Below are 15305 nucleotides of genomic sequence, written 5' to 3'. Positions count from 1 at the left end.
TCATTGATGGATTTAAATACTCATAGATGTAGAGCCTCCCCAAACCACCATCAATAAATGTCCTACCACACATGGGATACAAGTAATATGCATGAAATTGGCTCTGGATTTATCCTGCCATGCATTCCCAAGAGTATTATACATGGTACTGACGCTGCATTGAATTTGCCATGTGTTCTAGGGATTATATCTGGCACTTGCATTGTATTTATACTATCATGTGTTGGACATTGTACTATACATGAAATATACATGAAATTGGCAGTGAAATTCAGAAAAGGCAGGTGATATGCGCAGTTCTACACAGGGATATAAATTGTATTCTTCCCCTTTATCTGCTCAGTGAAATGCAATAAACATCTTTCATATGAATGTCACCACAGTAGATGGTGGGTTGGAGACTGGTATGTATTTTGACAGGCGGGGCTGTAGCCAAGATAAACAACATGGTACCATATTCACTCCATAAGGAGGTCAAAGGCAATGATTGATGAAGCACCCAGAAGATACGGATGTTTCTACGTTCTGCATTATGCCTCCTTTTCTCTTGGACCTTCAACAAGACAGCAAACACTGAAATATTGGAATAAAGGTATTACAGTCATCGTTCTTATCTTCTGCTCTTTGTTCTCTCCAGTATCCAGACCAATTATATATTCCCCTCAATTTTTCTGTCAATTTACTCGGTATTATCTGCACAAACCCTTATTGTCTCTTTCCCTACACATTCCCCTGTCTGCCAAGCGCCATAACCTCTGCTTATATTATCCTTCTCCTTCCACTTCTTTATCTGATCCTTCTTGTGTCCCTCTGACTGACCAATAATTAAACAAACCATCACAAATCATCTGAGCCATCAAAGTTGGTCCATGCTTTTCCTCCAAGGGTCTAACCAGTCACGTCAGCAGATCCCTACTTCTCCAATAAGATCAGATATTGTTCCAATGTTCTTTCCTCATCCAGCTTTCCATCTATCCAATCGTTACATACACCTCTTACTTCAATCCACCAGAATTGCTCCTATAATTTCTATATATACAGACTACCCTAGAGGCTGAAGCTCACTCTTTTGACTTTAAAGCCCAGCCAGGGCAGTGTGCTCATCAGAATCCCAACCACCGGCCAGTTTCACCACAGGCAACTGAAGTGAAGACATACTTGCCCTTAATGGACTCAACAAGCAATCCTATTAATGGGTGTTTCCACCGGCTCATCACAACACTCACCACATTTCTACTGTATTTTGATGAACAGTATAAAAGACACAACACTTCAAGATTCTAAAAGTTGTCTGCTTGCTTAACACCAGGAGATTAAGTAAACCAGTGGGGGCTCGGGGCATCAATAGCTAAAGGTCTGGGACAGCCAAAGTGTAAAGGCCCAAAATATCTACCAATCTTACCACACTATATAACATCATTTGGTACCTAATAGTCTATTCCAAATATCATTATTGAATGGAATTATAAAGCAAGCTACCATTGTTCATTCTCTAGTAAATCAATGTTTTTCAGCGATGACAGAGTTAACCATGAGTTTCCTTGATAGCACTCAATCCTGCAGGCTGTAGGAGGCAGGCGCAAGTGATTAATAGCTCCACCAAGTCTCTCTTTGTGGAAAATTAATGAGCTCTACCTGCCTGATTGGAGGAGCCTGTACAACACAGGAGAATGTTCTCTTGCTTGAAACAGCCTTTTTGTTGCCTCAACACAAGCGACTCAAGCATTGGAATACACAAAGTCTCCATTTATTTCTATATTGTTTATGTCTCGTGCATTAATAAGGGCTTCCAATTGTGACCTGTTTGTTGAAGTAGAAAATTATTTTGTTGGAGTCAAATACGTGTCTGAAGACCTCAAAGCAGAGTTGATTAGAATAAATTCCATAGTGAGAACAAATCAGTTGCCTGTTAAATAAAATCCCAACCTTGTTCTCAGAAGAAGAAGAGGAATTGGTAGAAATGGATATATTCTATCTATAGAAAAGGTCCATGATCTCTCATATATATTATTCCATGATATAAATAAGGCCACATAAGTCTCATGGTAAATTTTAATATCATCGACACTGAGCAGTGTATGGCAAGCTTGGGCTCTTCTGCTAATACACAAAAATGAGGCATTGTTGGGGTACTTTGGACAATTTGGGGCAATGCTAGAGAATTAATAATATCAGGACAATTTGAGAGACATATTTAAAATATGAGGGGCACCATCAGGGATACTCTGGACAATGTCTGTAGAGTTGGGGACACAGAGCAATCTCAGAGTTTTTGGAAAAGTTTTGCTTGTGTTTTAGAATAATTTCAAGTAATTCCTATATCTTACAAAGAAAGACGTCCTTCTTTTCCATAAATTCTCATGGGGTTCGCCCTTAACATTTATCCTTTAAATGTATATTTGTACATATGGCAACAGAACTCCTTCCAAACACAACCCTGGGGAGTAAAGGAGAGGGAACATGTGCGTTTGATAATCTCCCGGCACTTTACTGTTTGTCTGTGACACGTAATTATTTCTGGGACAGATAAATTACTCCTTTGTGAAGTGCAAATTGACTTAACATGAAAGAACGGGGTATGTATTTTATCCTTTGATGTCTACATGCTGAATGAGATAGAATCACCGCACGCTTTTCACCTCTGCAGCCAACGGCTCTTCATAAAAAGGTTAAATACCGGGAATAATGAAAAACCAAACCATTATGCATATCAGTATATATATCTTAAATATAGGTCCGTGTCCTGAAGGTGAACAAAAATCATCTTAGAAAGGAACATTATTAAAAATCTATTTGGGTTCAGTTTCGATTTCCAGGAATATCACAGAATGGCTGCGGATAAAAATGTAAATGTTGGACGCTTTTAATTAAAGGAAAACTATAGAAAAAAGATAAAGTAACGGCTCATACTGCATTGAGTGATACATTGGACAAAAACTGGCCCTTAAGGAACAAGCGGACCCTGTGACCCTCTCGCGTATTTCAGAATGTTGGCATTTGGATCACAAACAGTGGCGTAACTAGATATTACTGGGCCCCACAGCAAATTATTTTTCAGGCCCCCAAAATGTTTAGAGGTTGACTTGTTTCTCCAATATTTATTGAAATTGTATATGAATTAGGGCCTCATGGGGCCCCTATACCTCCTGGGCCCCCTGCAGCCGCAGGGTCTGCTTCCTCTATAGTTACGCCCCTGATCATAAATAAAATAGAAAATGAAAGGATTACAAGACAAGAACCATTTCTGAGGCTCATCATTTCTCTGCTTACATAGTTATGCCCCACAGCTCACTCATATTCTGTGTCTTTAATGTACATGTGCCAAACTGGGAACATACTGATAACATGGGAGGGGGCAGAACAGACAACATGGCATTTGGGAAGGTTTGTTATTGCTGAGATTGGGACCAAAGGATAACTGCACTACTTGCATAGGGATACTCTACCTGGGAACCAATACAGTCGGCTGCATTGGTTCTCAGAGGAGGACATACCTTATTCAGAGCAGGGACTCTAGTATGGACAATTAAAATACTGTATTCCTTGGGGGAGGGACTCTAGTATGTACAATTAAAAACTGTATTACTTGTGGGAGGATCTCTAGTATGTACAAGTAAAAAAACTGTATTCCTTGGGGGAGGGCATATCTTATCCAGAGCAGGGATTAGATTGTACAATTAAGAAACTGTTTTCCTTAGGGCAAGAACTCTGGTATGTAAAAGTAAAATCTGTATTTCTTGGGGGAGGGCACCCTTTATCCAGAGCAAGAACTCTAGTATGTATAAGTAACAAACTGTTTTCCCTGGGTGATGGCATATCTTTTTCCAGATCAAGAAATCTAGTATGGATAATTCAAAAACTGTATTCCTTAGGGAAGGGCATTTCTTATCCAGAGCAGGGACTCTAGTATGAACAATTAAAAACTGTATTCCTTGAGGGAGGGACTCTAGTATATACAAGAAAAACCTGTATTGCTTGTGGGAGGATCTCTAGTATGTACAAGTAAAACACTGTATTCCTCAGGGGAGGGCATACTTTATCCAGAGAAAGAACTCTAGTATGTACAAGTAAAAAGCTGTATTCCTCGGGGGAGGGCATACTTTATCCAGAGCAAGAACTCTAGTATGTACAAGTAAAAAACTGTATTCCTCGGGGGAGTGCATACTTTATCCAGAGCAAGAACTCTAGTATGTACAAGTAACAAATTGTATTCCCTGGGTGAGGGCATATCTAGTATGGATAATTCAAAAACTGTATTCTTTGGGGAAGGGCATATCTTATCCAGAGCAGGGACTCTAGTATGGACAATCAAAAAACTGTATTCCTTGGGGGAGGGACTCTAGTATATACAAGAAAAAACTGTATTACTTGGGGAGGATCTCTAGTATGTACAAGTAAAAAAACTGTATTCCTTGGGGCAGGAACTCTGGTATGTACAAGTAAAAACTGTAATCCCCTGGGGGAGGGCATCCTTTATCCAGAGCAGGAACATTAGTATGTACAAGTAACAAACTGTATACCCTCGGTGGGGTATATATTATTCAGAGCAAGAACTCTAGTATGTAGAAGTAATACACTGTATTCCTCGGGGGAGGGTATATTTTATCTAGAGCAGGAACACTAGTATGTACAAGTAACAAACTGTATTCCTCTGGGAGGGCATATCTTATTCACAGGAACTCTATCAGGTGCAAGAAATAACAATACCCCTCAGGGGAGGGCAGAACTTATCCAATCAGGAACTCAAACAGGCATAAGAACAGTAATACCCCTCAGGGGAGGGCAGAACTTATCCAATCAGGAACTCAAACAGGCATAAGAACAGTAATACCCCTCAGGGGAGGGCCTACCTTATCCAGAGCAGGAACTCTAGCAGGTAATTTCCCAGAAAAGTGTCCCGAAACCAGTTTGCTTTGGAAGATGGGGGCTGTAGCACAAAGAGAAATATATATAAGAGGTGAAGTCATTTTCTTCCCTAATAAATGTTTTCTGCTCAATATTCACAGGAGCGATGTGAGTAGCAAGGGAAATTTGGCAGTAACGAGCAAATCAAGTTTTTCTGACAGTGATTTTTTTTTTTTTTGCTGCAACAGCAGTCACGTTTAATTCGGTGTTTTAAGGCCAAGCTGTGCTCTTGTTTGGATCATTTGTAAAGCAAGGGCATTTAAAATTCCAATTCTCATTAATCTGATAAAATTCCTTGCTGCTTTGTGTTTTTGGCGTTGCCGAATCCAGCAACAGGGGCGTGCATAATTCAGTGCTGGGAACCCTATCAGAATATTAATATTTGACCTCAAAATACTACATGAGAACAGAGGACTGTTATGCAGCTGTAATTCTTTAATCCCGAGGACATGACATGGACGTTTCCTTTGTTTATTCGAATTCAAGGAAAATAGGAAATAGATTAAAAAGTAGCATTACTTTTTTTTTTTATACCTTAAAGGTATGGTATCAGAATAAACTAGATTGTAAGCTCTTGAGATGCAGAATCTCCTCTTCGTGTTTTCTTGAAAGACGCTTAAATATTGTGCTTTATGTACAGTATCTCTATATATATTTTAATTAGTAATTAGATGTTACTGGGCCCCAGAGCAAATTAATTTTAGGGCCCCAACATATCCAGAGATTGTCCTGTTTTACCAATATATGTTGAAATCGCTCATTATTTGGGCCTTGTGGGACCCCATCTACCTCTTGGGCCCCCTGCAGCCACAGGGTCTGCTTCCTCTGAATTAATGCCCCTGGCCCAAGGGTATGATGGGAACTTCCTATTCCCCAATATATTGAAGGGGATGGATCAGATGGTTCTGTCTCTTTGGATTTCCCTCTGCCTTCGATACCAGAACGGGAACAGAGGCCTCTGACTGTATAAATCCTTAGAACAGAGTGAATTTGTGTCTTTCCGTGTTTATCCCCCCCATCTTGTACCAACAAATACCTTGTCTGTTGGGTCCTGATAAAAGACGCTGACATTCTCTGTGTGCGGAAACCAGTAGAAGCGGAAATATTCCGAGCTGTTCAGATGAGTGTCGAGGTTGTCGAGGACCTGGGAAGAGACAGAGATGGATGGTTTCTGATCACAAGGAAATGTGGGGATTGTACTTGGTCTTAATCTCTGTAACCTCCCACCCTGCCCAACAAAAGTAGAGGCCACAGGGCTGTGATGTTTTTGGCTTTCCAGGGCAGGAAGGGAAAATCATCCACTTGACTATCTATAGGCAAACAGAGAAGAATCCACATATCTGTAATTAAAGAGAAGCCCCATGGGAGTCACTAGAGATCCGTCTGTAATGGGACTTCTGCCATACACAACAAAACACTTACACAACAGCAGTCCAGTCCCTCACATCCCAACAGCCACATGCCCCCATTGGTAGATCTGCCCCTCAGGGCCACTCTGGCCCCCAACATGTCATTTATAAATATCTGATCCAATCATCAGCAACTGACATCATCTAATATATTTCCCCTTCTTGGATTGAGAAGTACTTAGTCCTTCCGCACTTTCCCCAAACACTTTTCCTTAGACATGTTTATATATAAAATGGACATATAACGAGATGTCACAGTGTATTATGTCTGCTTGGGAAGCCTCACATCTGACGTGGAATATACATTTCTCACCTGCATCTAAACCTCTGTCCCATTGTACTCATGAAATATTCATGAGCCAAGACTTGTCCATCATTCCAGCTGTCATCTCCAACCTTCCAACAACTGGGCTTCATACTGAACTTCAGATCATCCTATGAGTCGACAGCTACTAAGGGGCCCCAGTGGACACCAGTCTGGAACGATTCCCATCAGCCCTTTGTTTCCACAATATCCAGTCTATTAAATCTCTATACCATATGCTACTGTCTCCATGTAATTGTTGTGTGAGTGGGACCTGGATGTCAGCTTCTTGGATGTAACCTAGAAGGCCCTAGTGGAATATCATCTAAACTTGGCCCAATTGGATTGATCTGATTTTTTGGCCAATGCAGTCCTCACTCAATGTCATTTTTAAACCCGGCAAACACATATATCCCTGGTCTAAAGGTGCTGAGTCAGCAGTTATTATGAGACAGCAGTTTTAAAGATAACATTGACAGTATTTTGTTTTGTTAATGATTAATGTCAGCCCCACGTCGGAGAACACTATTAACAATGAGTATTTTGCATTTGGTCCCCATTGTATTAGCTATGATACACAAACGTCCGATCCCTGTTGTTTCGGGTAACAATGACTGGCTACACAAACTTTCCAACAGGGAGAAAAAATGATTTATTTATTTATTTCTGTAGCCCTGACCCAGATGATCAGATCACTCGAGGCCCAGAGACAGACGGCTCCATACAGAACTTGAGATACAGATATATAACCCTCCTTGTTGGCTGTGCTTTTCATTTAAAGTGACAGGAAACTACTTATGGAACCTGAACTGCAACCAAGGGCTGATCCCCAATATCAGTACCAGCCTCACTAATGATCTTAGGGCTGAATGGAAGCAACTCCCAGCAACACAATGTTCCAACATCTAGTGGGGACCTTCCCAGAAGAGTAGGGACAGTTAAAGCAGCAAAGGGAGGGGCAACATCATATTAATCCCCTTGGTTTGGGAATGAGATTTTGGGGGGGCAGGGGTCCGGATACATTTAGTGGTATAATATAAGTCACCATTAGTAATAGTAAGCAGCTCGGCAACTATAAAAGGAGAAGAAGAAACTCTTGCATGGTCGGCGCTCTCTGTACTCGGATTTATCGGGCTGGGGGTCTCTTACAGCAGTTTGACAGCAGTTTCAGTTTTGGGTAATTGCATTTCTACAGCCTGTCAGAGCCTTTCAGTTTCCAGTGGATTTAAATAAGTCACAGTTCCCCTGAGAGCCAGAAGGATAATAGAGGCAGCTTTTCTCCTTTTGCTTTATATATAAATATATATATATATATATCTGTGAGTGTACGTGCGTACAAAATTATTGCCTGACAATGACAAAAGTGGTGCCAATTTCAGTTGCCACCCTGAGACTGCTGTTATTTGAACTGCCTTTGTAGTTAACCATGTAGAGACAGAACAAAGGTTGTGGAGCATGTCGATAGATGAATCTTAAAATCTTCATTTATTAGAAATCATTAAAAACATCAATGGCAGTGACATGTACCCCTACCATGTAAGTTATAGCCTGTTCCTTATATTCATATTGTATCACAGTAGCACAGATCCTATCCTATTCCCATTGTAAGCAGCAGTCCTGTCCTGCTTTATGGCAGCTGAGATTCTAGCTATCTGTATAGCAGAGCATTCTGTCCCATCGGCTGCACAGATCCTATCTGATCCCCATTGTAAGCAGCAGTCCTGTCCTGCTTTATGGCAGCTGAGATTCTAGCTATCTGTATAACAGAACATTCTGTCCCAGTGGCTGCACAGACCCTATCTGATCCCCATTGTAAGCAGCAGTCCTGTCCTGCTTTATGGCAGCTGAGATTCTAGCTATCTGTATAACAGAGCATTCTGTCCCAGTGGCTGCACAGATCCTATCTGATCCCCATTGTAAGCAGCAGTCCTGTCCTGCTTTATGGCAGCTGAGATTCTAGCTATCTGTATAACAGAACATTCTGTCCCAGTAGCTGCACAGATCCTATCTGATCCTCATTGTAAGCAGCAGTCCTGTCCTGCTTTATGGCAGCTGAGATTCTAGCTATCTGTATAACAGAACATTCTGTCCCAGTGGCTGCACAGATCCTATCTGATCCCCATTGTAAGCAGCAGTCCTGTCCTGCTTTATGGCAGCTGAGATTCTAGCTATCTGTATAACAGAACTTTCTGTCCCAGTGGCTGCACAGATCCTATCTGATCCGCATTGTAAGCAGCAGTCCTGTCCTGCTTTATGGCAGCTGAGATTCTAGCTATCTGTATAACAGAACTTTCTGTCCCAGTAGCTGCACAGATCCTATCTGATCCTCATTGTAAGCAGCAGTCCTGTCCTGCTTTATGGCAGCTGAGATTCTAGCTATCTGTATAACAGAACTTTCTGTCCCAGTGGCTGCACAGATCCTATCTGATCCGCATTGTAAGCAGCAGTCCTGTCCTGCTTTATGGCAGCTGAGATTCTAGCTATCTGTATAACAGAACATTCTGTCCCAGTGGCTGCACAGATCCTATCTGATCCCCATTGTAAGCAGCAGTCCTGTCCTGCTTTATGGCAGCTGAGATTCTAGCTATCTGTATAACAGAGCATTCTGTCCCAGTGGCTGCACAAATCTGATTTGATGGTTTATAAAAAAAGCAGTTTAAAAAAACAGACATTTTTGGTGACACGGAATCTAACAGTATTAATTAGAAATGTATGAAACTAAAAGCTCTCTGAGGAAGAGGTTAATAAATCCTACAGGCAGTTCCCATCTATGTCGATGCATATTTACCCTTTCCCAGACAGAGCAGATGATTTGGGGAATATCCAGTTATCACTTACTCACCATCAGAAAACCATAGCGTAAGCGCTAAATGCGTCGGCCTTTAACCGCAAGGAGAGCTGCCAGTTCCCAATCGTAACAATCAGTGAATAATGTGAGTTCTCTTCCCGCAGACGTTCCGGCCCGACTATAATCTAAATGAGATCCCTGCAGCGCTCAGGTCTGGGAAACCTACTCATAAAGTTGCTGATCCCATAAAATATACATTAACCCGAAACACTCATACAGACTAGCAGGATGACTGTACATTAAGTACAACTTCTCTCCTACTTCTGGTTTTACAGTTGTTGTTGTACTGCAACTCCCAGTATCCCCCTCTAGACAAGGATTTACAGGGTGGTTTATAGAATATCTAATTCCGAGCAACTTTTCAATTGGTCTTCATTTTTTCTTTTTTTATAGTTTTTAAATTATTTGCCTGATTCTTTCCAGCTTTGAAATGGGGTTTAGTGCAGAGCCTCCCAAACTAAGAGGCTGGTCCATCTGGGAGGCGGGTGATGGAGCTGACAATCTGCCAGGGGGTTACATGTTGGGGGTGAGTACTATCTTAGATATGATATCTTTTTAGGTCTCATGGTAAACAGAAAACCTATTAAAGTGTCAGCTTTAAAGGGCTGGTTCATCTTTAAATTCACTTTTAGCTGGGTATTTACTAAATCTCACTATAATAAAAAAAAACTCCCAAACCCAAATCCCCTCAATATTTCAATAATTCTTCTCAAAAAAATCTGTGCGATAAAAAACGTTGCAGCAAAATTGTGTGTCAATTTTAATTGTGCGACTTTTTCGAATTGGTGCTCCAAAAGTTGACATATCGAATTATCGCTGCAACAACTCGAATTTATTGGATTATTGTGCGAAAACGCCGTCAAGAAGCATCTTCAGGGACATCTAAATGACCTCAAATTTTTATCTGGTGTATTTTTGTATTCGGATTTTTAGCAGCTTTGGATTCTAATAAATTTCTAAGATTTTGAGTATTCTCCTTTTAAAATTCGTTTTTATTGAGGTTTAATAAATAGGCCCCTTCTAAGCAACTTTTCAATAGGTCCTCATTATTTATTTTTGATATTTTTTTAATTATTTGCCTTTTTCTTCTGACTCTTTCCAGTTTTCAAATGGGGGTCACTGACCCCATCTAAAAAACAAATGCTCTGTGAGGCTACAAATGTATTGTTATTGCTACTTTTTATTACTCATCTTTCTATTCAGGCCTCTCATATTCATATTCCAGTCTCTTATTCAAATCAATGCATGGTTGCTAGGGGAATTTGCACCCTAGCAACCAGATGGCTGAAATCACAAACTGGAGAGCTGCTGAATAAAAAGCTAAATAAGTAAAAAACCACAAATAATAAAAAATGAAAACCAATTGCAAATTATCTCAGAATATCCCTCTCTATATCAAACTGACAGTTAACGCAAAGGTGAACAACCACTTGTACCCCTTGTGTATTTATTAAATGGGGGTGGGGTGGAGCAGCAAATTTATACAAAAATAATAAATGAAATCAGTGGGAATTCTGCTCATATTATTTAGTAAAGTATATATTAAGGACATTGAATACTAAGGGAAGCGAAACAAATGGCCCTTTTTTATCAGGTTTCAATATAAATGCTGATTTTTTTTCTCTCTGTAATATATATATATCTATATATATATATATATATATATATATATATATATATATATAATAACAGCCCAATGAGCCGCTGCTGCTTAATGCAGGGGATGCGACACTCAGGCACTTGGAATGCATTGAGAAACCCCCGCATGTTCCAATCATGTAATGGGAAAAGCCTCTGCCACGTATGTGCAGTAATATGCGTGTCCAGCAGAATGAGCAATGCTGTTATATGTAATTATTATGGGGGGACTCACAGCTGGTCAATACACTGTTATATTTAATATTGGGGTATCCCTTGTGACAAGGTACTGGGTAACTGTGACTATAACAGACTAATGGGACTATATATATATATATATATTGGAATATTTATGGACAGTCAGACTTGAATATAATATAATAGAGTATACATGAGCAAGATACATAAAGATACATAAACAAGCTGCTATTTAGCCATGGGGGCAGCCATTCAAAGATGAAAAAGAAGAAAAGGCACAGGATACACAGCAGATAACAGATACACTCTGTAGTATACAATGGGATTCTTCAGAACTAAGCTTATTTATATAAACTATAGTAGTACGTATCTGTTATCTACTGTGTATCCTGTGCTTGAATGGCAGCCCCCATGGCTACACAGCAGCTTGTTTATATAAACTATAGTAGTACTTATCTGTTATCTACTGTGTATCCTGTGCTTGAATGGCTGCCCCCATGGCTACACAGCCGCTTGTTTATATAAACTATAGTAGTACTTATCTGTTATCTACTGTGTATCCTGTGCTTGAATGGCTGCCCCCATGGCTACACAGCAGCTTGTTTATATAAACTATAGTAGTACCTATATGTTATCTACTGTGTATCCTGTGCTTGAATGGCTGCCCCCATGGCTACACAGCAGCTTGTTTATAGAAACTATAGTAGTACTTATCTGTTATCTACTGTGTATCCTGTGCTTGAATGGCTGCCCCCATGGCTACACAGCAGCTTGTTTATATAAACTATAGTAGTACTTATCTGTTATCTACTGTGTATCCTGTGCTTGAATGGCTGTCCCCATGGCTACACAGCAGCTTGTTTATATGAACTATAGTAGTACTTATCTGTTATCTACTGTGTATCCTGTGCTTGAATGGCTGCCCCCATGGCTACACAGCAGCTTGTTTATATAAACTATAGTAGTACTTATCTGTTATCTACTGTGTATCCTGTGCTTGAACGGCTGCCCCCATGGCTACACAGCAGCTTGTTTATATAAACTATAGTAGTACTTATCTGTTATCTACTGTGTATCCTGTGCTTGAATGGCTGCCCCCATGGCTACACGGCAGCTTGTTTATATAAACTATAGTAGTACTTATCTGTTATCTACTGTGTATCCTGTGCTTGAACGGCTGCCCCCATGGCTACACAGCAGCTTGTTTATATAAACTATAGTAGTACTTATCTGTTATCTACTGTGTATCCTGTGCTTGAATGGCTGCCCCCATGGCTACACGGCAGCTTGTTTATATAAACTATAGTAGTACTTATCTGTTATCTACTGTGTATCCTGTGCTTGAATGGCTGCCCCCATGGCTACACAGCAGCTTGTTTATATAAACTATAGTAGTACTTATCTGTTATCTACTGTGTATCCTGTGCTTGAATGGCTGCCCCCATGGCTACACAGCAGCTTGTTTATATAAACTATAGTAGTACTTATCTGTTATCTACTGTGTATCCTGTGCTTGAATGGCTGCCCCCATGGCTACACAGCTTGTCAATATAAATTATACTGTCGTTATGTTTCTGAAGCAAACACACCAGTTTTACAGTGTAGGACACCACTATATTATATTGTCATTCCTTTCATTTTTGGTGTTACTGTTTCTTAAAGGGACACTGCATCATGCTATTGGCTCCTCAGTAGAGATAACAGTGAAACAGAATTTTCAGGGGTAGAAAAGAATTTAGGCAAAAGCTGATCAGTCCTTAGATTTACTGGTTGAATCACCACTGCCTTTTCCTACTAGAGACACTAAACTCAATATAAAGCCTGTTGGGTAGGTGGCTCTACTTACCTCTTGGAGAGTGGAGGAGAACGGAACCTCTTTCAGGTGGAAGGCAGATCTGCACTGAATAGTGACGCTGAGTATCACCCCTAGAGAGCCCAGATGGAGTCTCGCAGCTTGGAATATTTCTGGGTTCGAAGCCTCGGAGCATTCCAGGATCTCCCCCAATGCCGTCATCAGTGTTAGAGTCACCACCTGGGGGAAATATTGCATTTCTAATAAATACTCCTTTTATATCATTACATTAGTTTGTATATCATGTGTGCTGAAGTGACACAGTATCAGCCAATACAAAGCTTTGATCTTTATAGAGAATTTCATCATTTCTTCATAAAGGAGAAGGAAAACTACAGAGGCATTTTATTACCAATATATTAGCTGCAATAGTGCAAGCTAGAACGCTGTATTTATTCTGTTTGTTTAGGATAGCAGCTGCAGTATTAGCTTGGCGTGACATCATTTCCTGCCTAAGTCTCTCCCTGCTCACTCATAACTCTGGGCTCAGATTACAGCAGAGAAGCGGGAGAGAGGAGCAAACTGAGCATGCTCAAGCCCTAGCCCTGGAGGTATAAGCTGAAAACAGGAAGTCTGATACAGAAGCCCATGAGTACACAATAGAAGGAAAGAAATGTGCTGTTTCTTTTGACAGAGGACTCAGAGCAGCATTACTTTGAGGGTTTACTGGTGTATTTATATAGACCTTTCTGATAAGACTTACCTTTCCTTCTCCTTTAATTCACTTTATTAACTCTTCCAATGCTTTCCAACACAGACCAAGCAGACTATCTGATGTACCCCCAAATCTGAACCAGGTAATATTAAATCAGAGAAGTCTATGAGAAAGTTGGCACCTTACAGACTCCAATTAACGGGCTCAACTGACCAATTGGAAAGCCCCGATTCTATAGTCTGTTAACTCTTTGGTTCCCTCCATAAACCCCATTATTCAGTGTTATGGCTCATCTGTCACCAATAGATATGGAAGGATTCCTAAGCCAACATCTACTTACACAATTTACAAAGGCGTTGGAATCTTAAAGGGGTTAGTTCCTCTTTTATGATAACATTTAGTATGTTATAGAAAGGATAATTCTAAGCAACTTTTCAATTGGCCTTCATTATTTATTTTTTATAGTTTTTGGATTCTTGCAGCTTTCAAATAGGGGTCACTGACCCCATCTAAAAAACAAATGTTCTGTAAGGCTAAAAATGTATTGTTATTTTTTATTAACCATCTCTCTATTCAGGCCCCTCCTATTCATATTCCACTTCTCTTAATTAATTTGGACCCTAGCAACCAGACTGCTGAAATTACAAACTGGAGAGCTGCTGAATAAAAAGCTAAATAACTAAAAAAAACAGATAATAAAAAATTAAAACCAATTGCAAATTGTCTCAGAATATCCCTCTGTACATTATACTAAAAGTTATGAGGTTATTTATTAAAGTGCAAATGCCAAAAACTTCTATTTTATTTTTTTTACTATAAAATCCAAATTTTTAATGGAAAAAAAAAGTCAAATTTTTCGGACTTTATTAAACCCGAGGGTATTAAAAGTCTGAATAAAAAAGTACTCCAACTCAGACCTGCCGAGTTGATGTAGAAGTCAATGGGAGATGTCCCGAAGATATCCTGATCTGCGGTTTTGCGCAATAAAAAGCTTGTGGTTTTCGGTCAGAAAATCGAAAACATTTCTGGCCGTCAAATCTGAAAAAATCGTATGATTTGAGAATTTTTTTTATAGTTTTTTTCCCGCACAGGAAATTTTCTGAATTTTTTTTTGACAAATAAGGGGAAAAAAACAGTGCAGATTTGGTTGGAGTAGCCTTCAGAAAAATAGATATTTTCGGATTTTGATAAATAATCCCCTTAATTTAAAGTTGAACGACCCCTTTAAGTAGGTGGAACTAGTGCCTTGTTTTTTTTTTTTTGCGATCTTGGTTTTTTGGTAAGTTTATTAAATACGCCCCATAAGTCAAGACCAGGCCCTATCCCTAGAGATGAACGACAATAAGTAACTGTAAAAGGGCAGGAATACCGTTGCTGATTATATATGGTTAACATATTTCTATACAGTATATCTATGGGGCACATCCCTCCAAGCCAATCATAGTCACTGCAGGTTAGAGAAATACTTTACATTTAGAATAATTCAATATTTTTAC

General features: G+C 39.8%; 1 protein-coding gene across 1 annotated transcript in view; it reads right to left on the bottom strand.

The window, feature by feature from the left end:
* The window catches only part of LOC495407 (uncharacterized), a gene marked incomplete at its 5' end in the record, with an annotated part of 74252 nt that overhangs the window by 19538 nt on the left and 39409 nt on the right, over positions 1-15305 (bottom strand). Inside the window, 3 exon segments of the mRNA NM_001095065.1 lie at positions 4851-4927; positions 5942-6049; positions 13149-13334. Of these exon segments, the coding sequence (NP_001088534.1) occupies positions 4851-4927; positions 5942-6049; positions 13149-13334 (371 nt within the window).

The sequence above is a fragment of the Xenopus laevis genome, chromosome 5L (genome assembly GCF_017654675.1).
Source record: "Xenopus laevis strain J_2021 chromosome 5L, Xenopus_laevis_v10.1, whole genome shotgun sequence".
Taxonomy (NCBI): Eukaryota; Metazoa; Chordata; class Amphibia; order Anura; family Pipidae; genus Xenopus; species Xenopus laevis.
The sequence above is the reverse complement of the archived record's forward strand: the minus strand, read 5'-3'. Positions and strand labels throughout refer to the sequence as shown.